The 22,017-nt window shown below is 34.8% G+C and overlaps 1 protein-coding gene across 16 annotated transcripts in view; it reads right to left on the bottom strand.

Annotated features, from left to right (window-relative positions):
* Cadps (calcium-dependent secretion activator 1) overlaps nt 1–22,017 on the bottom strand; it is a 462,589-nt gene that overhangs the window by 15,016 nt on the left and 425,556 nt on the right. For 9 of the 16 annotated variants that reach the window (XM_083117745.1, XM_083117744.1, XM_083117743.1 and 6 more), the window contains 8 exons: nt 17,786–17,942; nt 9,576–9,717; nt 7,722–7,877; nt 4,052–4,205; nt 2,425–2,583; nt 2,064–2,189; nt 1,350–1,454; nt 335–457 (listed from right to left, as the gene is read on the bottom strand). In XM_083117745.1, the coding sequence (XP_082973871.1) occupies nt 335–457; nt 1,350–1,454; nt 2,064–2,189; nt 2,425–2,583; nt 4,052–4,205; nt 7,722–7,877; nt 9,576–9,717; nt 17,786–17,942 (1,122 nt within the window). The remainder of the gene's footprint in view (nt 1–334; nt 458–1,349; nt 1,455–2,063; nt 2,190–2,424; nt 2,584–4,051; nt 4,206–7,721; nt 7,878–9,575; nt 9,718–17,785; nt 17,943–22,017) is intronic. The other 7 variants (XM_083117753.1, XM_083117755.1, XM_083117758.1 and 4 more) reach the window with 3 other exon arrangements.

Below are 22,017 nucleotides of genomic sequence, written 5' to 3'. Positions count from 1 at the left end.
AAGATGTAAATATGAAATTTGATCCAAAAATTTTATCTGATACTGATGAGAATAACTGATTGAATCATGCTCATATGAAAATTACCCATCAACAAGACATATCTTTAGCATATTTTTTTTTTATTATCTGAATAATAAATAATAAAAAGATTGAACAACATTGTGGAGATTGATCCGAACATTTTTTTTTGCAAGTTTCTCTTCCTTTTTATCGAATGAATGCTCTATGCGTTTTCTTTACATTAAACATAAAAAGAAGGATTTGACATAATCTTAGTAACAAACAGGGGTTAACAAATGTAATCAATGCATGAACAAAAGTCACATGAATCACCATTTTCCCAGCATTCACTAGCCTCTCTGTTTCAGCTGATACATGTCCATAGACTGTCTCAAAATTTCTGGTGAACACCCTACTGCTCTCCAAACCTCTCGATAAATACACTTCACTAATAGGCTGCAAAACATAAGCAAAGCACAAACATAATATTAACTCAAAAAATGAAAGCCAGAAAAAAAAAAATTGCATAATTGTAACAAAAATAAACAAAAATATATCAAAATAAATTTAATAAATCAACTACCCAGTTTTGAACAAAATTATATTAATGAGAGAAAAGTGATTTAAATTGCATGATACTCAAACTAATTTATTTTGGTTAAAGTTTGTGAAAACTTTGGTGCATACTCATACAAGTTGAGGAAGACAGACAAAATTTAAAGCAATACTGTGCAAATTTAAATAACAGAAAGTGACTGTAGTAAAATATGTGCAGCTAGTATTTAAAGAAGTACTATAATTTAGCAAGCATTTAACAGGCAATATGTTCTATTTTAAAATAAATTATTTGAAAATACAAATGATATTCTAAATACAATAAGCCATTTAGTGAAAGCATGCTTATAAAGACACTTAGCTTTAGTGTTTAAATGTCTCTCTGTGTGTGACTTCTTGTGATTCTTAGTATGCCGAGCAGATTAAGTTATTTTGGGTGTATACAATTAAGTATTCAATAACACCAAATAAACATGTGATTTTCTATTATTAGACTATCGTATTACAATCAGCTTTACAACTAGGAAAATATCAATAATAGAAACCCATTAAATTACTAAGTTTACTCTCTACATTATCAGTTAAACTTACTAAAAAAACATGAAATTTTATTTTTCTTTTGAGTGATTTTACTCTGTTAATGCTTCAAATGTTCAAAATATATTTTAATTTTCATACATATTTTAATTTGTACCTATTAGGCTTAATGAAGACAAACATTTCATATTAAATTTTCAAAATTAGTAAAGTGCATGATGATTATTAAAAACAAAACAAACCTGTCAATGCTTACCTTTACAACATGTGCCAAGCAGGTACACTGATATGGATGGAGGGAGTGGTCCAACCTTTCAGAAAGCCAGTTGCATAAAAGTTGTATCTGAGCTGTGTACCATTGCTGCAATAAAAAATTCAATTATTAAAAACATCAGATCATTGCTACAGAGGGTAAATGATATACACTTCTTGTCCAGTCATGATCAGCCTCTGTACATTACATGAAATTAAATGCAACTTTACTTTAAACTACTCTGAAATGTCACAATAAAACAACAATGGTGGTTAAAAATTTGCATAAGCCATGAAAATCCCCTTCTTTAAATTTTTCATTCCTCAGATGGTTCTCTGGTCATATTTTCCAATTACTATTGTTATTTTATTTGCAAAGTAGAGAATAGTGAAATTTCTAGTTCTCGAGTAATTAGAAATATTGTTGCTTTGCCAATGGGTTTAATTGTACATAATAACCACCAATTAAGAAAGCAAAGCTGTGATTACTACTAGAACTTGTAAGTCTTCCCAGCTACATAATGGTAATCAAGTGGTACTGAGTTTGATTTCCAGTAGGGACAGTTCAGTGGTTTGGATTGTACTTTAAAATGCACTTCATTCACAAAGATATAAATTGAAAAATCAAATTTCAGTTTCAGCATTTTCGCAGATCAAACATTTATTTTTGATGGCCCTGCCAAAAATTTTAGATCAGAAATTCATTGTATACACTTACCTCAAAGAAATTTAAGATCCACAACTCATCATTGACCTTGCTTCGTATTTGGTCCATGCAGTTGCGGGTGAAGTTAACATATGCTTGACCCATTTCTTTACCAGAACCAGACACATTTTGCAATTGCTGCAAGTAATAAATCTCAGTGTTAATAGTACAATAATAATGTGTATTTATCTGCATAAAATATGAATACATAGTATGTAAGTTAAATCTACATTTCTACTTCCATGGGGACAGTACTAATAAGCTTACTGTCTTATTCTAAAGTACTGTTTTAGTAGTTTAAAGAAAAATGGTTCTCAAGAAAATTTAGAAACATTTATTACTTTTTACTTATGAATACACAAAGAAGACTTACTGTGAAGCTTAATATGGAACCTATTAAACTCCCTTCATCGTACCGTGAAAGTTTAGAAAGAGTGGTCTCTAAAACTGATACCAACTTGCTGATCATCCCTTGGGTCATGTTGGCTGATGTTTTTTCAATAAGGTCATCAATCTTTGTGTGATACTGGTGCTGAAAACACAAAGAATTGTAAACAACAATAAAAAATGAAAGCAACAATGTAAAAAAATGCCCAAAAAATTACTTAAATAATCAAAGTTAAGTACCAATATAAAATCTGTACTAACACATATTATTATTAAATCCATACTGAAATGATGATAAAATATACTGACACCAGTAACCGATTTAATACAAAATAGCAATTATTTCACACAGAACTTAAACAACAGATTAATTTCCTTAACCAGATGACTTTGATACTTTTGTTTTAGAAATATATGGGCTTTATTTTAACTATTTCAGGATCTTGAGTTCAATTCTGTACTTTTTAGTAAGGCATTCCTGGGGTTGAAGTAATTACAGTTTCAAATTTCATAAATGTTGAAATATGTAAGTGTGTGTAGTATCTAGGATAGACAAAGTGAGGATTATGAGAAGACTTACAGAGCATGTAGATGATGTTAAGGATTTACAGGAATTAAAACTAGTGGTTACTTTTATATGAGACAGAAATAAAATGTGTGAAATTTAAATTATTACAAGAAAACAACCCACAATTCTTAGATTTTTCCTTACAGGAGATCAATATAACCCCCCCACTGCGATAAACATAAGCAATATGCATGGATGTCCGCAGGATTTTTTCCAGGGAAGGGAAAGCTAGGTAATATTTTTTCCACGGGGAGAATGGAGGGATATTTTTCCCCATAATAGTGATGCCCCCTCAAAAAACACTATTTCAGTCTGAAATTATCATGTTTCTTCAATGAATTTACAATAATTAACATAAATTACTGTGACTAAAATGAAATTATGTGTGAAATATATAACTTTTAGGTGGACATTCATTCTCATTGCCTTCTGGATGTCCGTGGCAATATGCTCTCTTTTATTAAACTTTCAAAGATAAACATAAGAGTATCAGAATTAGTACATAAGATTTTTTTTATCAATTCTGATACCAGATCCAACATGCCAATCTTGGCCAATATTTATAGATTGGAGACTCGCTTCATCCCATCTCTACTTTTAACTATTTCAATTTACTTCAATCCTTACTATAGCCTGACTTTATAATTGAACCTGCAATGATGGAATAAAGGAAAAGATGGCCACATGTAAGCTTTAAGCATAGACAGTTGTACATTAACGGACAATGTTTTGAGCTGCTCTATCTATGCTCTATATTTTCTCTTCTTTATTTCAGAAAAAGCTTCATTGTGTTATTTGAGTACATACTTAACTATAGATATGATAATACAAAAAGGCCATTAAATACAAATAGGAAAACATACATAGTGGCATATTTACAACTTGATTTTTCAATTAGTATATTTCTCTAATCTGCCTACTCCATGATTGCATGCATTAACAAACAAGAATCTATAAGTCAATTTGGGGGTAGGAGCCTGAAACCTACATATGCCACTGGTTGTAAGTACGAAGAAGATGAGAAGATAGAATAAATGACACTAACCACATCAACACCATCCACAGCACAAAGTTTGAAGGACTGGTTTTTTGCATCCAAAATAACATTTACCATTGCACACATTTCTGATGGGATAATGTAATCTGTAGAAATGAACGTAACTCCTTTCTTCAACCACTGCTGGAATGCATTTTCAGTTCTGAAATGCAAAGAAATTGTGATAATATTACGATATATTTTCAATGTCAAATAGAATTTAAACAAAATTAAAAGGTGTGTATAGCTAAGCTTAGAAGAACTTGTTTGCGTTGGCTTGAATGTTGTTATGATTCAATTTATTTTATCAGATTTCAAATAATAATATGCGAGATGGAATTTTAAAAGTGGCAACACTGCTGCAGGGATGCCATGTAATGAAACAAGGAAAAGTTGTTTATACCACACATTAGGTTCATACCTACCTTACCCCAGAGCAAATGTCATGTGCATGCACAGTGGCGAGAAGAATTGAGTCTTGTCTGGTGGTCTAATGTAGTGTTGTCACAATGTTTACGAAACAAGAACAGCTGAGTTAGATAAAGATTGAATGGGCCAGAGGTCACACAGCTTGATGCTTGCAGGAAATTAGGATTGCCTTACAGCACAGTGACAAGATAGGTACAAGCCTTCAACGTGGTATGCCAAAATGTGCCTGACATGCTTCGGACAGGTTGCTCAAGTGTCAGTGATGAAGAAGTGCAAGCTGTTGCCACGTTAATGGAGATGGATCGATGTCATATGATTTGGGAGTTAGCCTGAGCTACAGGACTAGCATCATACAACTGTGCTGCACATTCTTAAGGGATACCTGGGCATGTGAAAAATTACATCACGATGGGTTCTGTATGACTTGATGGAAATGCAGAAATGGCTGTGATACGATGCTGCTCGTACCTACTTGGAGCACTATGAGCTCAAAGGAGAGGCTTTCTTACAAAGTAAGATAACGTTGGATGAAACATGGACCAAATCATACGAGCCACAATTGAAATGCCAATCAAACGAGTGGCATCATTACACGTCTCCACAAAAATCAACAGTTTGTCAGACCCCAGCAATTTGAAAGTGATGGTGAATTCACATATGACTGTGATGGTATTACCCTAATGCATTCCGTGCCTTGAGGGCAAACTGTACATGCACAGCATTACTGTCCATTTTTTAAACAAAACCTGCAGCCCACATTGAGAAAGAAGCAACAACATATTTGGCAGAACACACCATTCCTTTTGTAGGATAATGTTTGGGTGCATGCAGTGCAAGCTGTGACTGATTTGTTCAAGTGCTAGGGCTGGGAAGTGCTCTACCATCCCCCATACTTTCCAGACCTGAGCCCCTGCGACTTATTATTATTATTATATATTATCTTAATAGGGTTACAATTAAGCCATACAATATGTCATTTAGTTCATTATTAATACAAGTAATGGCTTGATTCCCTATATAGTAAAAATTCCTATACAATAAAACAACGTCTAATGAAAATGAGACGATTTAAAATGTTTATATGATTTGTAGAATATTCTATAGTATCACATATAGCATATACATTGAAAAGAAATCGGAAGTGAAGGACATGTGGATATGGAATTGACTGTCCGCAGAAAGAAGATGAAAATTTTAATTAATTATATGGAGGGAGGGAGGGAGGGAGGGAGGGAGGGAGGGAGGGAGGGAGAGGGGGAGAGAGAGAGAGGAGGAGAGAGAGAGAGAGAGAGAGAGAGAGAGTGAGTGAGTGAGTGAGTGAGTGAGTGGGGGGAAGGAAAGAGACAGCACTGAAAACAATATAGAGTGTGAGTTAGAATTTATAGACATGTGGATGCAGAAGATGGCAGGACTGCCCTTTGCTGGTATTGAGTTTGACCTTCACCAGGAGTGACTTCTGGCCAAATCTGCTTTTGTTAGGTTTGGGGATTAGTAGGTCTCTATGTAAGGACGATCTGGTGTTTCGGGTACTGACCTCAGAACAGAGCTTAAGCCTATTATGCAATGGAGATGAATTGTTATGAATACTATGGAATACCTCATTGAGGTAGATGTAATGTATTCTTGAAATGACTGTGGGTATGTTGTAGGTGTTGTGCAATTGTTGGGAATTGTTTTCCTGTGGGTGCACATGAATCATTCTTAAGCAATTGTTTTGGATTGTTTCAAGTTTCTTCAGATGAGTTAAGTTATCACCAAAAATAAGACTATCACCATACTCAAATACGGGATGAATAAAGGAAAGGTAGAAATATCTAGTAAGATTTCTATTGAGATTTTTATGAATTTTTCAAAATATGTAAATATGGTGATAGATTTTATGAATATAGTTATTTATTTGGAGGTCAAAATTTGACTTGATTCCTAAAATGAAGAAACCATTTCATGGCCATTGCTTCCGAACTGTTCCCGAGATTCTGCAGGCAGTAGACCACTCCATTTGCACTATTAACTCTACAGGCACTGCTACAGCTATCCTATGCTTTCCACATCATTGGCAACAGGTTGTGACTAGTGACTACATTGAGGGACAGTAAAACAGTAAAACTTTGAAACATGTAAATATTTTGTATCATGTGTAAATGAATAGTTGCCATTATTAAAGTTCCATCGTGCATAAAAAATTATTGCCAAAAAATATAGTTTCAATAAACACTTACACAGACTTTCTCGATGCTTACACTTTGTAAGCATATGGAAGCAAAGGCATCACATATCATAGAAATACAGCATAGAAATTACACATATGCCATGCCCATCACAATGTAACTTGACAAATATTACCCTCAAAACATGTTTCCATTTAATGCTTGTTCTATTGCATAAACATTTCTATGCTGGTTTGTTAAAATGTACAATAAAACATAACATGTATACTTTTGAGGATATAATTCAGAATGGATTCAAAATGACAATGATAATAAAAAATGGAATTAGTTGGTCATCATATACACTGAAAATTCATATGGTATGCCTTAACTCCTCAAGGTGGGACAATGTACATGTGTACATTTGAGGAATGCTGGTTTGATGTACACATATACGTTTGGCATGGTTGACTTCAAACTGCTGTCAGATGCCATCTATTGGCTGTAGAAATAAACTGTTTTAACCAGTTGACCAGAAGAGTGTTAGTCTTTACGGCCATCTACAGGGAAGTGAAAAACTACTTGCACAACGTTGTTTTCGTAAGTCAAACATTGCAATGGCTGCCTTGTTGCAACCGGTAAGTGATGTGGAACCAGAAAAAAAATCTTTTTGGAAGGCAGCATTGTTAGAAGTGTTCATTCAGGTTCCAATAGAGCTGAAAGTGCACAAGAAGAATTTACCCTCTTTACAAATAATGAAGCTAAAAATGAAAACTATGAAAAGGACATTTCTGTAACAGTGAGTCATAGTGATCCTGTATGCCAGTGGTTTAAAACACCATAGTGATGAACAAAATGTATCTAGACTACATGGAAAATACAACATAAATCACAAAAATTCAAAATTCAAGGTAAAGGATATTGTGGATGAGTAACTCTGAAAATTGTATTTAAATATATTCTCTAGTTCGAAAAATATAGTAATTTGTTATGACCAGAAAATGCTAAGGATGCGCAATTTAAATACAACCTGAGGTTCAGATCCCAGTCTGAGGGTTAAAATAGGACAGGCATTATGAAATACATTTAGGTACTAGCCATACCTTTGGATGCAGGATTCAATCATATCACATGCCATTAGTTTGAGCCTCTGCTCTAAATGTTGGCGGAATTCTGCATCAGGCCAATGCAAGTCCCTGATGAAAGACTGCAATGCATCCAACTTCCAGAAAAGATCTTCAGAGGTTGCACAGCCATTTCTGAAATACATTCAGTTACATTTTAATGAATGGTTCAAAATATTTGGTATGTGCATTAAAAAAAGTTCTCCCCTGTGTTCCACATTGTACACAGGGGGTGTGGAGACAAGTCTCCACACTTCCTCGATTGTTGAGATGTTGATGTTGATGCTGTTGATGAGTGTGGTGTAATCACCACCATGTCCTCAGTGCCTTTAGCTCCAGCATAACCATGGTTTATATGACTGGTAGGAGAGCGGGTGGACTTCAGAACCATGGAAAAATTTTCTAGCACCTGATGCTTTAATGTCTAGACCACCACATGCACACACAGAGAAAAACTCAAGTGTGATGCTACAGCCTCTTGAAATCTACTTGCCAGACAGTTAGACTTCCATTGTTTGATACACTGGTGAGCTTGGCAACTCCCACAACAGCTTTTTACTATCTTCATATGCAAACAGTTATTCATTGTCTTTACAATGCTGAGTTAACATTAATAAATCTAGATTCTCACCAGTGAACCATTACAAGGTAAAGTTCCCCATGCATATAGCACCGTGCCATGAAGGCACATTTTAGGGGATGTGGGGGGTAGGGCTCCACACATTCTCAATCTTGGCCATTTTGGAGATGATGTGATCAGCAACACGGTCCGACCACCTTTACTCCCCTCCCCCCAGGGTTGTCCAGGTACCTATTGATTTAAGGCTGGGTGAGCCCCAGAGCCACTTTATGCAGGGACAAGGCTGGAAAAATTCTGACCTTAGATCACCCACCCTGGGAATTGAACCTGGGTCTCCCACGTGGCAGTCAGATGCCCTACTGACTAGACCACTGCTGCTGCATAAACCATTAAGTTCGCTAAAAAGTGCACTCCATGGCACAATGGCCCTTTGAGGGCAAATGCCTGTCCAGCATCTTTCTTTGGTGATGTATGGTCACCTCATTGAGTTCCCATCACTGATGTTATCTGGCTTTTATGAGCCTGCTGATAACTTTTTTCATGTGACTCCCCAATTTCCCTAACATTGCTAGTTCAACATCGACATTTTTGAGTTGCCACTGGGAGTCAAATCTGGTGGTTAACCAGACCTAACCATTTGGCTGAAGAAAGCATTTATTGCAAACAAAAGTGTGAGAAGACCAAATTTGACAATGATAAGACTGCCTTGCTTTATTTGCTATAGTAAAGACATTTGTCTAGAAGTTCATAACTTCTAGCTTAGCTGTGTAGAGTTCACGAGTTCTAAACTGAATATACTTTAGGGTGGTCTAAGAGGCTTCATTATATTTGGAGTGGTGTCAAATTTCAAGTGTGCTGAAGAAGGTACAACAAAGATGTGAAAAAGGCTTTCTCCTTTCTCTTCACTGACTAGGCCTGATGGCATCCCTCTTAATGTTGTCACTGAAAGATAGAGTACTGAAAAATATATTATGTAGGGCACTGGGAAGATAAGACTATTGGCATGCTGTAAAAATAACTTCAAGTAACTATACTACAGCGAGTACTAAAAAAAAAAATCTGAATCTATGGGATACTACTCTAATACTAAGCTCAGGCAAACTACATTCAATTCAATAATTTCTCTCTCGTGAAAATATCATGAAATTCTCTACTTACATGTCAGAATTTAAATTTTAAGGTCTGTATTATTCTCTTTGTCAATTATTCTATTTTGAGAGGTCTTTTCTACTATTAGCTTCAAGACAACTTACCCTTTAATCTCCCACCTTTCTTTTTCAAATCCTTTGTGTATTGATTGCGCAATTGATGACTCCATCAGGTCAACGTATCTCACAACCAATGGAGCGAAGGTGTCCCTCAGGTGCTGGTGGAATCGGCCATTCTTCAGGTTATCTGTGCAAACAACAATCATCATTAGTAACAATAATAAATTTGCCCATGTATCTATCTAATCATACAGAAGATTCTAAGACTACATCATAAACCAAAAAACTACACTCAGCTAATTTGCATACACTGTCCATTTTAGCACAGAAATTAATGTACTCAAATTTACCTTTCTTAAATACAATCTAACGTTCTTAAATAAGTATTCAATAACATGCATACTAATATATCATACATAAAAAAAAAAAATACAATGCAAAAACATTCTAGTATTAAATTTTGTTAGCAGTGACTGTTCTAAGATTTCTCTACATTAAAATTCCCATTGTTAGTCGTCTGTTTTACTTGGCTCCATTGAGGAGTCAGCATTTTTCAACATGAGCTCATATCAATATAATCAGGGGGACGCAGATTGCCAAAACTGCATCCTTTGAGTAAATCAAATATTTCTAAACTTCAAAGGGGAGGGGGGGAGGAAGAAAGAAAATAGCTATGTTCAAAAAGGAGAGTTTGTTGTTATTAGTGTTTTTAGATTGTTGGTATTTTCCATGAGTCAAAATGATTATGGTACATAATAATGAAAATAACTCATGTCAGGTGCAAGGTTAAGAAGTAAGGCAGGTTACAAATTATGCACGGTGCAATTCACATTTTTTAAAATGAATTCTCAGAAATCTAACAGAAACAAGCGGAAAAGGAAAAGAGAGCCAGAAGGGCTAGTAAATATCAAGTCATGAAGGAAATAGAATACACTCACCAGACATTATTGTCAGGTGTTATATTTTACATCTTCTGTGATGTAGAGAAACTACACAAAATTATTTGGATGTAGTTTGCATGCGAAATCAGTGTGAATATGAGTTGTTGGTATTATATTTCTATTAATTCAGTTTCAATATCAGGTATTTCATGAATGAAAGCATTTTGAAATAATCAGAAGCTTGTAGTTCTCAGGCATAATAACCACTAAACAAAATATTCATAGAATAGTAAAGCTGTGCTTACCTTCTCCAAATTGCTCTATTTATAGTTCATTTAGAGAATAGACCTTATATCAAAGAAAAAGGTAGTTATGCAGACTGATCTTTGTTATATATGAAAAGATAAATCCACTTCTTCTTGGGACACGAGTCTCTTCTTCTAATATTTCACACTCACAAGCACACAAACACACATACACTAGAAAATAGTAACACAGTACAACTCTACCATAAAGACAGAATAGGAAACAGTTCACACTATGTGGTAAATATATTAAATCTAATATGTATGTTATGATTATGTTGGTTTGGCTTGTTACAATTTTGAAGCTATTTAGGTATTTGTTACATGAGTTTTCTGCTGGATAGAATTTTGATAGGTTCTTGATCGTTTTAGACTGTATTCATTCTTCAGTGTGTGATATAATTTTATAGAAAAATGACCTCAAGGGTTGATAGAACATTTTATTGTTTTTGAAGTAGATGTAAAGGCATGTACCTAGTTGAAGTGTATTTGCTTTTGGTCCCACACATACAACACACATGTATCTAGATGTTTCCTCTTGTTTAATGCATGTGCAAGCTCCACTCTTTTCACACACATGATAAGTCTGTAAGACATCAGCAATGGATTTAGCATTGTGCACCCATTGGAAGTATATGTCCGCAAGCTTTTACTAGGAATACAGATTAATCAGCACACTATTTTTTCTATTTTTGGATTTTTGCTATTTAGTGTCATGTCTCTGACACTTTTGGCTAATCTAAACAATGAGGATGAGTGATGATGATATGATGAAATTAATGAGAAAAAACCTCATGCCCAGGAGAAATTCAAACCCAGGATCCCTGGCAACATAGCTGTGCTAAACATTGGGCCATCTTGGTGTACTGATTTATCAGTAAAATTACATATACTTTTAGGGATCTGATATATATATATAAATTATAGTCTGTAATTTAGTGAAGAATTCTGCCAGTTTGTTATTATATTTATGAATAGAATTATAATTTACCCTGGTTTAGTCTAGTACCTCAAAATATGTTTTATTCTTCAAAGGTAAAACCTATTGCAGTCATCTGGTTAATAAACCATTTGTGTTCTTCATAGTGGGCATTTACAGTTTTATATCTAACAGGTAGAATATTGGTTATCAGTATTGGTAAAGTTTAGATTGGTATCTTAAATTTTCATACTGGCCCATCCCTACTTTTTATATTGTTTCGAATCACCCTTGTTATCCTGTATCATACTTATTTCCAAGGATTGTATAAAGAATCATTTCATGTCACTCTGCATATCTATTTACTCAGTAGAAACAAGCTTGACTTTTTGTTTAATGTGTGATGAGAACCACTATGTGCCTGTGTATTAAAAAAGAGACCCCATTCAATTAGAAGGTGAAGACATTACCACTGTGCCATGAGGGAGGCTTCAGTCGAAACAAGCAATAATCTTAGATGAAACAATGTACTTTTTTGTGTCACAACTCTGCCACGCCAAGAACAAATAATGGGATCTAAAGAGAGATGCGCACTCATTCATTAGTACACTTTGATTTGTGTGCATAGATTTGAGTCATACTGTGTATGTGAGTGAAAAGCTTCATGAGAGTGAATGTATGATTAGTCGCTGAATGAGATACTATCCCATGCCACCTACAGAGAGAATCATTGTTATACTTTATGATGTTCCCTTAAAAAAGGAATGTTACTTAATAAAAGAATGGTTGATAGCAACATAATAATAATAAATAGGAACAAGGAAAGAGATGAAAGTACTGCAGGAATCTATAGCTCTCCACATATTTATAGTTATACATTTAACTGCAGAGGATGGTTTTTAATACCTTTACAAACTCTGATTGAAGTAACTTTTTTGCCGTATTTTTACTTCAAAATAGAGATTAACAAATTTCTCCAAGTTCACATTTCTTAACGAATGTTCCCTGAACCACATTTTTATAGCTTTAATATTCACTGGTAAACTTTTATTATTTCAATTTTATTTTGATATTGCAACAATATCATGACACAGTGACTGGTTTAGTTTCTGTCAATGAAAATTAAAAAGAATTGTGTATGTTTGATGTTAACTTATCAGTGTAAAATATTTTTATATTTTGGTTTGGAAGGTACTAGCCACTGCTGTTATATATTTCATTCTTGTTCCCTTCCACATTTACTGAAACATAATGCTCACAGTTGTTAACTATACACAATATTAAATCCCATAAATATTATCCACTAGTAACAGTGCACAGTAATTCTATAAATAATAAAAGTAAATATGGTCAAAGAGCATTCTCTTATTTTACAAAATTAACCTGCAACTCACTAACAACCAACATAGAATACCATGTCATCTTCTGTGTTAATTTAAATGTAAGCCTGTGGATACAGAATTTGAGAACACAGACATGCACATTTTATATAAATTGAAAGTGTATTCCGGTGCAACTGTGGAACCTATCTTTGACCAAATCTACTTATATTCAGTTCTGGAATTACTAGGATCCTATTAGATAACAAATTTAAGAGTATTTTGAAAGATACTTTCACTTATTTGATGATTAAAATTTATCTGAGTTTATTGATAAACAATCAATTAACAAGGCTGCTCTTTGGAGAAATGCACAAACCACTTAATTAGCGTGAAAGGAATATCTTGCCTTACTTTATCGGCAAACAATACCACACATGATCTTTGAAAAGTCCTATCACTTGAAATAAATTTGAATTACATAATGGAAAGAAAAAATAGGCATTATTAGTGGACAAGCTGAAGGAAAAGGAGGTTTTTATATTCTTCAATTATACATGGGATTATTTCACCTTGGTGATGTTTTCATGGTAAACAAAGAATGCATTTCTCTTCCTATCTTTTCCCCAATACATGTAGCTAGTTATGCAACAGAAAGCATTGGTACATGAATTGTGTCAAGGACTATCATTTATATATTGGACATGTAACAAACACCTCATTTCCATCATCTACTGCTTCTGAGAAGATTTTTGGTTTAAAATATATATTTCAGAATCTACAATCAAGAGCCAGGTAACCAAAAAAATTTATCTGGTTTTCAGTAGAGCATGTCATGTCCCCCAAAGCAATTTAACCAATCAGTACAGGCATGCATATTTCGTTTTTGGCAGACACACAAAACATGAAATGACACTGTAATGTTCATTTCCCATGTTTTTGAAAGGTGAAAGTTGCATTTTCCTACCATGTTTTGTCACAAAATGATGCAAAATGAACTTCAAAATGCAAAATAAACTCTTAAACATGAAATCTACAGTTATTTTACTGATGCGCCACTTTCTGAAGTCTGAATTATCCTGTGAGTTATACAACAAAGCATGGAAAATTTATAAATTCTGCTGTAAATATTTGAGAAGCAAAACTGGACTCCTTCATACAAAAATAAACGTTATACTCTTATAATGACATAAAATATATTATTCGAATGAAAATATTTATTTTGTGTAATAAGTGTAGTTTTTAAAATCAAATTTAGGGTTATATTTGCCATTTTAACACTGAAATGCTGTTTTACATACTGCTTTTGATTTTGAAACGTGACCAGTTTTTGTTCCGAAATCTTGATCTTTTGTTCACCATAAATACCAATCAGTGCAATTCAATTCAAACTGACACTTGATAATCACTGTTCTTCAACAAAGTTGGGCTCTCTTGAAATGTACGAGGGGATATAAAAAAGTAATTGAGTAAATTTTTTACAGCCAAACGGAAATGTATTCACAAAAACTGAAATATACATTTGGAAGTACATGCAATTCACCACCTTTCCACAAGATGGCAGGTGTGTGCACCTCGTCCACACCGAGAGGCAGTTGTTTCAAAATAGCAGCTATGCTTGAGATGTTCGACACAGTTGAGCTGTGCATGGCATTCACCAATGTCTGTAACTGGTGTGCAAAGTTCAACGCAGGGCATGTAAATGTCTTTGATGAACTCCGTTCTGGACAGCGTCGCACATCCCACACACACAATGTTGATACTGTGGAGGCATTGATTCAGGAGGACCAGCAGTCAACAATCCAATCAACAGTGGATGCAGTGGGCATTTCATATGGCAGTGAATACACCATGATCCATGAAGATTGAAAAGTATCAGCGAGATGGGTCCCAAGACAGCTCATACCACAGCATATGGAGGACAGTCTTGATCATTTGCTCCGGTACCATAGGGCTGGAAACACATTCCTTGACCGCATTGTTAACGGGGATGAATCATGGGTTTTTCATTACACCCCTGAATGAAAGCAACAGAGTATGGTATGAAAATACACCCAAAAAATTCAGGACAACCCCATTTGCAGGAAAGGTTTTGCTTACCGTTTTCTGGGACAGCCAGGGTGTCATTCTTTCTGATTTTGGGGTAAAAGGAACAACTGTAAATGCTGCTGCATATTGTGCCACACTGGATCGTCTATGAGCTGCTCTGCACCGTAAACGTCCAACAAAATCTCTGGAGGTGGTCATCATTCTCCATGACAATGCTCGTCCCCATGTGGCTGCATCAGTGACGCAAAAAGTCAATTCCTGGCACTGGGAAATTCTCAAGCATCCAGCATACAGTCCAGACCTGGCCCCATCAGACTTTCACATGTTCGGCCCACTAACACTTCAGCTGCGACACGGAAGTTGTGACAGCCGTGCGTCATTGGTTACGCGTCCAGTCGAACAATTTCTACTGCATGGGCATCGAAAAATTGGTGTCACTGTGGGACAAATGTATAAATGTGAATGGATGTTATGTGGAAAAGTAGAGTAATGTTCAACCTTCAAAACGTATATTTCAGATTTTGTGAATACATTTCCATTTGGCTGTAAAAAAATTACTCAATTACTTTTTGATATCGCCTCGTACATTAATTCAAAAGTAACTTGTGCTTTTTTGTGTGTTTGTGCTGCAGTTCAAAAGCTAAATCTGAATTTGAATATTTGTTTTAAGTCCACTTTGCACACAGATTGGTTAATCAGGACTGGACTTACAGTTGAGTTGGATCAGAGCCACTGTCTGTGCAATGTGCCTTCACTGGGTATCAAACCTGAGACTTCTTGATTACAAGGCAACAACATAACCGCTATGCCATTCAAGGGGAAGGGGGGGCCTCAAAAGATGGAGAAGCATATTGTATCATACATACATGGCCTTTGGAAGAGATATAGTTAGTGAACACACTGCCCACAAATGGTATAAAAGATTTGTTTCTTGAGATGAAACACTCAAAGATACATCTCGTGTGAGGGAAGTAATCTGTTATTGATTACTCATTCCTGTTGACATCAGTTCCATGATAACATGCGAAACTTGCACACAGATTTAAGCATAGTTTGTAATTTACTGTTATCACATATCATGTAAACAAACAATTTATTGTTTACATATGTAAGATAAAGTTCCCTGAATCCCCACGGAAATAGCACCATACCATGAAGGCACATTAAGGGGATGTTTGAGCAGGGCCCTACACATTCTCGATCTCAGCCATTTTGAAGGTGATGTGGTCAGCACCATGCTCTGGCCACCTCTACAACCCTGGGTTGCCCCCTGATACCCACATTTGAGGCTGAGGCAGCCCCAGAGCCACTTTATTTGGGGGCAAAGCTGAAAAAATTCCAACCTTAGATCACCCACTCCAAGAATTGAACCCGGGTCTGTCATGTGGCAGTCAGACACTCTACCGACTAGACCATTGCGGCTCCATGCGGTTCATTACCACTAGACCGTTTACATACATGTGACAAAAAGTAGATCTGATACAACAACACAAAATGACAAGTATCATACTTTTCAAAGGCACCACTACATCCACACAAGATTCCACTTTAGGTATGATGAACTGCGATGAGTTTCTCCCTACAGGCCAAACACTTGTGCAGTCTATTCTGTACAACTTGACCATACATAGTGTGTTTTACTTTGAAAACCAGCTGAATTAATTAATCGGTAATACACCTCCAGGACTAAGCAAAACCCCATAAGAATCACTCATCTGATTCATTAGGATGGAAATTTCTACTTGATCAGTCATGATCAGAAGAGATTTATCTACCTTATTGCCACCTTTTTGCCTTATTGGACAACCATATGGCAGGTCCGTAGCTAGAACTGATCTCCAGGGGGGGCTCATGGGTTATCAGGGGGGGGGAGCCTTTGTAGACCTAGTCCATTTTCAAAAGTTTAACAGGATTAAATGAAGGTAAATTATGTGTGGGGGAAGGGGGGTATATCAAGTTAATGTAAAACATAAAATTTAGAAATATCATACAAATAAAATATTACAGTTTTTTCTATATCTTCCAAAACCTCTCTTGAAGTGTTAATTGACTTCTACTGACATCATCCCTTACACACTCCATACTACTTTTGATGATACAGATATTTATACAATATTCAATCATAGTGCCTACAGTAGATTCCACCCCTGCCTGAGGCAATAAAACTTATCACTGCACACATAGCAAGCAATTTCTGTCAAAATATTTACAGAATAGGGATACTTCTTATTATCCAAATGTGTTTCCATAAGGGAAACTTCACGCCAAAGCGACAAGCATCAGGCAGCACGGCATGTGTTGTCTGAGGATTTCACCAATCAAACACATGCAGCTATTGTGTGAAACATTGCTGCTGATTCGCTTGTTCCCAAGCAACATGTGTCGCCTGTTGCTTTAGTGTGAGTTCTTCCTCAAGACACTGTTCTTGTTTTATATATTTCACAAGTTTAGAGGTCTGTTAAATTCCACTCACGAGCCATCAGCAGTCTTGCATAAGCTATTCTGTGTTTCTGAGAACATAAGTGCCTCTTTTATCCATTAGATAAAAATATAAACACAAATTTACACTGGTAAGGAAAATATACTTGTCACTCAAATCTCACAAACTTACTCAAAGTTTCGCAAGATAGGTTTGATGAGAAAGAGTGAAAATATGGAACAATGAGTATGTTTATGAAGTTTGATTATCTTTTATACTACTATTAAGATAGTTTTTTTAGATATAAGAATTGCCATTGCATATTTATTACTGTAAACATGCAGCTTATAGTAACAGACTTACCATCAGTTCTTAAGTAATCATTCATTATCTGGAACAATGGAAATGAGTCCCATGTATCCGGAGGTTGTTCAGCCAACACCTGATCCATGTCCACCGCAAACAGAGACCAAAATATCTCAGCATGCTCCACCAGAAGATCACTGAACCATGCAAAGGCCTAAAAGGAATAACAACATTTGGTTAATGTAAATGGGATAATGCATCAGTCTTTGTTATACACATTTTTTAAAATTAAGTCAATGGCTACAGCAGTGGTAATTTTACATTATTGTTTCTTTTCTTTCTGTCAAACTGGTTTGCAGTTTGATAGTCTGTTGCTGAATACTACATAATATTTATTCTATCATGCATTGAGTGAAGCATGCATACCTGAATAAATGAATAAACTCATGTTGTAAAAGAAACAGAAAATCCAATGATATAAGGGCATGTGTAAAGTCTCCTATTGAAGACTTGCTTTGCAAATTTCTTCAATCTGCTTTCTCCCTTTAAAAAAAATTAACAAAGTTTTCAAATTAATGAAATTTATTTTGCATATTTCCTTCTGCAAAGGATGCAACTAGTATGCAAGTATCAGTTATCTCATCTTAAGATTAAACCATGTGTATAAACATACATTTGCTTTTCTGTGAACATTTGTAATCAATTTCATTTACGTCCTGCAAATTACTTTTATATATGTTGTTTTATTGTATGTACGAGAAATATTAGTTAAAATGAATCCTTGTTGGGAAAATATGATGATAAAATTAAAGAAAATATAAAGACACACATGAAAAACAATGTCAAGTGTAAGCTAGCATAAGTCATAAAAAACTACACTAAATATGGTCATGCAACTACACAATTCAGGCATACTACACTTTTGTAGAAAGGCAAGCAAGGTGCAGTCCCCAGTAATATATGGAAGATATATGTATAGCAAACAGATCTAGATATGCTATCCAGCCTTATACTGGTATAATGTAGCTTCTGTCACATAATTACACTTGAAATTTTGCTTTTATATGCAACATACATTTTCACTTATGAGATACAGGCATTTTAGGAATACTTTAGTACATGGAGAACTATAATTCTTGGCTTGATTGAGTGGTGTTGTTACAGCATTCTTTACATATATCAAATATAAATTTATAAAATCAAATTTTTTGACATAAATTATACAAAACCATCCTCAATGAATACTTTTTGTTATGGAATGAATGGAATCCAATGAAGATTTATATAGCACCATACAGAAACACCAAGTATCATAACTGTTCAAGAAATTGATGTATAATTTCATGAGAAACTCATAAAGTCAATGACAAAAAATAAATTCTCTCATCCCAATAAAAGTGTCTGAAAATGGACCATATAAATATGGAAGTGTGTAATAAACCATGAACCTTTAGTCACATTGAGCATCTGCCAATCTACTGCAACAGAATAAACTGGCAATACAAGTGTCCCATGATACAGTTTCAGAATATAATTATTTTACCTCTACATAATGATAAACAAATGTATTGATAACATATATGTGGGCAGATACCACTGGAAAGAATCAAATTAATAACTGAGTCTGGATATTCTGAGTTGTGCAAAATACTGGAACATACACTAATTCTACAGTAAAATTGATTTCTAAAATACAAAAATTACTAGAATCATTAAAGTTCTAATATTAACTATTTGAATTCAGTTTAAATTATTGAAATATGTTAGGATTGTGTAAACAGCTACATCAGGATTGTGAATTTTTCTTAGTGACACTTACGTGACAATGTGAACCGCAATTTTGCAGTGTACAAACTTCATTTAATATTTGCTCAATGTAATGATATCTGGATCACATACACCTAGGTGCAATAAGATCTCACATAAGCACCTAGTTTCAACAATTTTGTTGCTTTTCAAGCATTCTCCTTATCTTTGGATTACGTCAGATTTACTGTGGAGAAATTGCATTAGCATTTTCTTCTTTACCAGAAGTCTACATGGAGCCACTTTGGTGGCCAAATCTGCTCACGATCTCACCACCAAACATTCCAGGTTTGAGCTCAGCTTGGGCATAGATTTTTGAGGGTGGGGGAGTGATCCTTCAACTACATATTACAAGAGACAAATGAAAACCTTAAAAGTCCATTAAAAATTGTAGGGCAGACTGTATACAGCTCAAATTTAAATGAGGTATCAACTGTTACTTACAAAATTACATCAAGACTGCAACACTAATCAAGTGAGCTTCAAAATGCCATTTTTTTTTTAAAGATGGTGCCTCCTATACACACTTGCACCTGTGAAGAGGAGTGGTTTCTTGCCCTCTGTCAGCCTAAAACTTACAGAAATTTCTTAGTAAATGAGAATTCAATATCTCTGTGCATGCGTACCCCACCAGCAAGTTTACTAATGGAGGAGAAAGTTCAACAATGGCCTCAGTTCGCAGCCAGATGTGTGGAAAGGCCTTCACAGTGGCTCCTAAGTGACTGCACGATGACCCCAAAATACTAATTCTTCTTAAAGGCACTAACTCAAAGTTGAAAATGTATGTAGCCAAAAGAGTGGCAGAAAGTATGGCTAAATAACAAAAATACACAAAGATGCCGCCTATGTGGGAGGAATTGGCCAGTGCATATTTGGGTACTGTTTTCACTTGATGATGGCATGAAACCAATGCAAACTAGTATCAAACTGCACTCAAACTACAATACCTCCTTCAATCAAGTGTGGTTACTATTAAACTAGGTCAGATAGGATAGCCTGGGCAATCCATGTCTATCCAACTATGGTTGGATATGGAAGTAAATGTGTTAAGATTGCAATGAGATGTTCTCTCTCTTTTGTCCACTACTGCTTCCATAATTTTCCAGGTCTTGTTTACTCCTTCAGGATATAATTGCTTTCAACTTAGTCATTCTGCTCCTATTAGAGGAATCATTATGTTAACTAAAATTGGAAATTGTTAAAAGATCAAAGGGAAAATTGATGTGTACATAAAAAAACATAATTCACTACTATAATTTTGCTTAACATGTTAATTGCCAGGGTGGTTTCATCAATTTTGACTCCTGCGCCAAAATGGTTATTGGACTTTATTTCGCAAATTCGAAAATTTTGCTTTTTTTCCTGTAAAAAAACTTGTAATATGTACTCGACTCCCACACCTTGTTGGTCATGTCTTATGTGCATCAATGTTATACTCGTGACTGACGGCACCCTAGGAACAACAAAGTCAAGCCACATGTTTTAGTCATAACATGATTGGTATGAGCCAGTTTCAGTCATTATGACTGACATGGCAGTTAACGTGTTAAACATAATGTGCAATAATAACTAAGTATAGGTGTGCAACAGGTGTTAACGTTAAATTTGAAAACATAACTTAAATTCATTTACTTTAAAATATATTTATATATTTATTTGCTTTCCAATGCATCAAATTATGTCTGGATTATTCTTGTATTACAAATTTTCACTAGAAAATGAATGAGGAGAGACAAAGAATGCAGTGACTATGAACTATTTCTCAGACTTATTGTATTCATCAATATAATTTATAAAGTGCCCTCTACTCAGTAAACTTGTTTTCTGCCATATAGAGTGAAAAACAAAACCATGCTTATATTATGTTAAATTTCAAAAGCAGTTGTTCACATTTACATTAATCATCACATGCACCTGTAATAATGTAATTTGTACAAGCTGGTTTAAGTGTCAAACAACAAACATCATAAGCAACATCAAGGAAATGGAGAACACACACATGCACATTGAACATGTATATCTTTAGTGAAAAAATATTTCCAGTGCATCTTATGTTGGCATTACAGAGTTTGTAAGGGTATTATTATAGTAATATCATATGCTATATTTAAGTATCTTGTGATTGAATAACCCAATGAGCAAGTTCATTGTATGTTTCTAAACATGACATGACCACTTGAAAACATGTTTGTTTATTTAAGTTGGTAATACCAAATAAGCTAAATGAACCTAGGATAACTAACCAGTTATATGAATTCCAATTTGTAAAACTGATGTATACTTCATTTGAATGCATCAGTTCTGAAGTGATACTGGCAATGGAACAACTACTTTATTTAGTTCTCTTTGCTCATTCAAGTAATGATTTTTGCCACAGGGGACTGTTATGTCCTTCCCCCCCACATCATTGATAAGGAAATAAAATCAAATATTTTTATTTGGAAATAATTTCTTGAAAAATTGCACCATATATTGGAGTGTAC

This window comes from Lepisma saccharinum, chromosome 2 (assembly GCF_977018435.1).
Source record: "Lepisma saccharinum chromosome 2, izLepSacc3.1, whole genome shotgun sequence".
NCBI classification, from domain to species: Eukaryota; Metazoa; Arthropoda; class Insecta; order Zygentoma; family Lepismatidae; genus Lepisma; species Lepisma saccharinum.
Note: the sequence above shows the minus strand (reverse complement) of the source record. Positions and strands in the feature narration are given on the sequence as shown.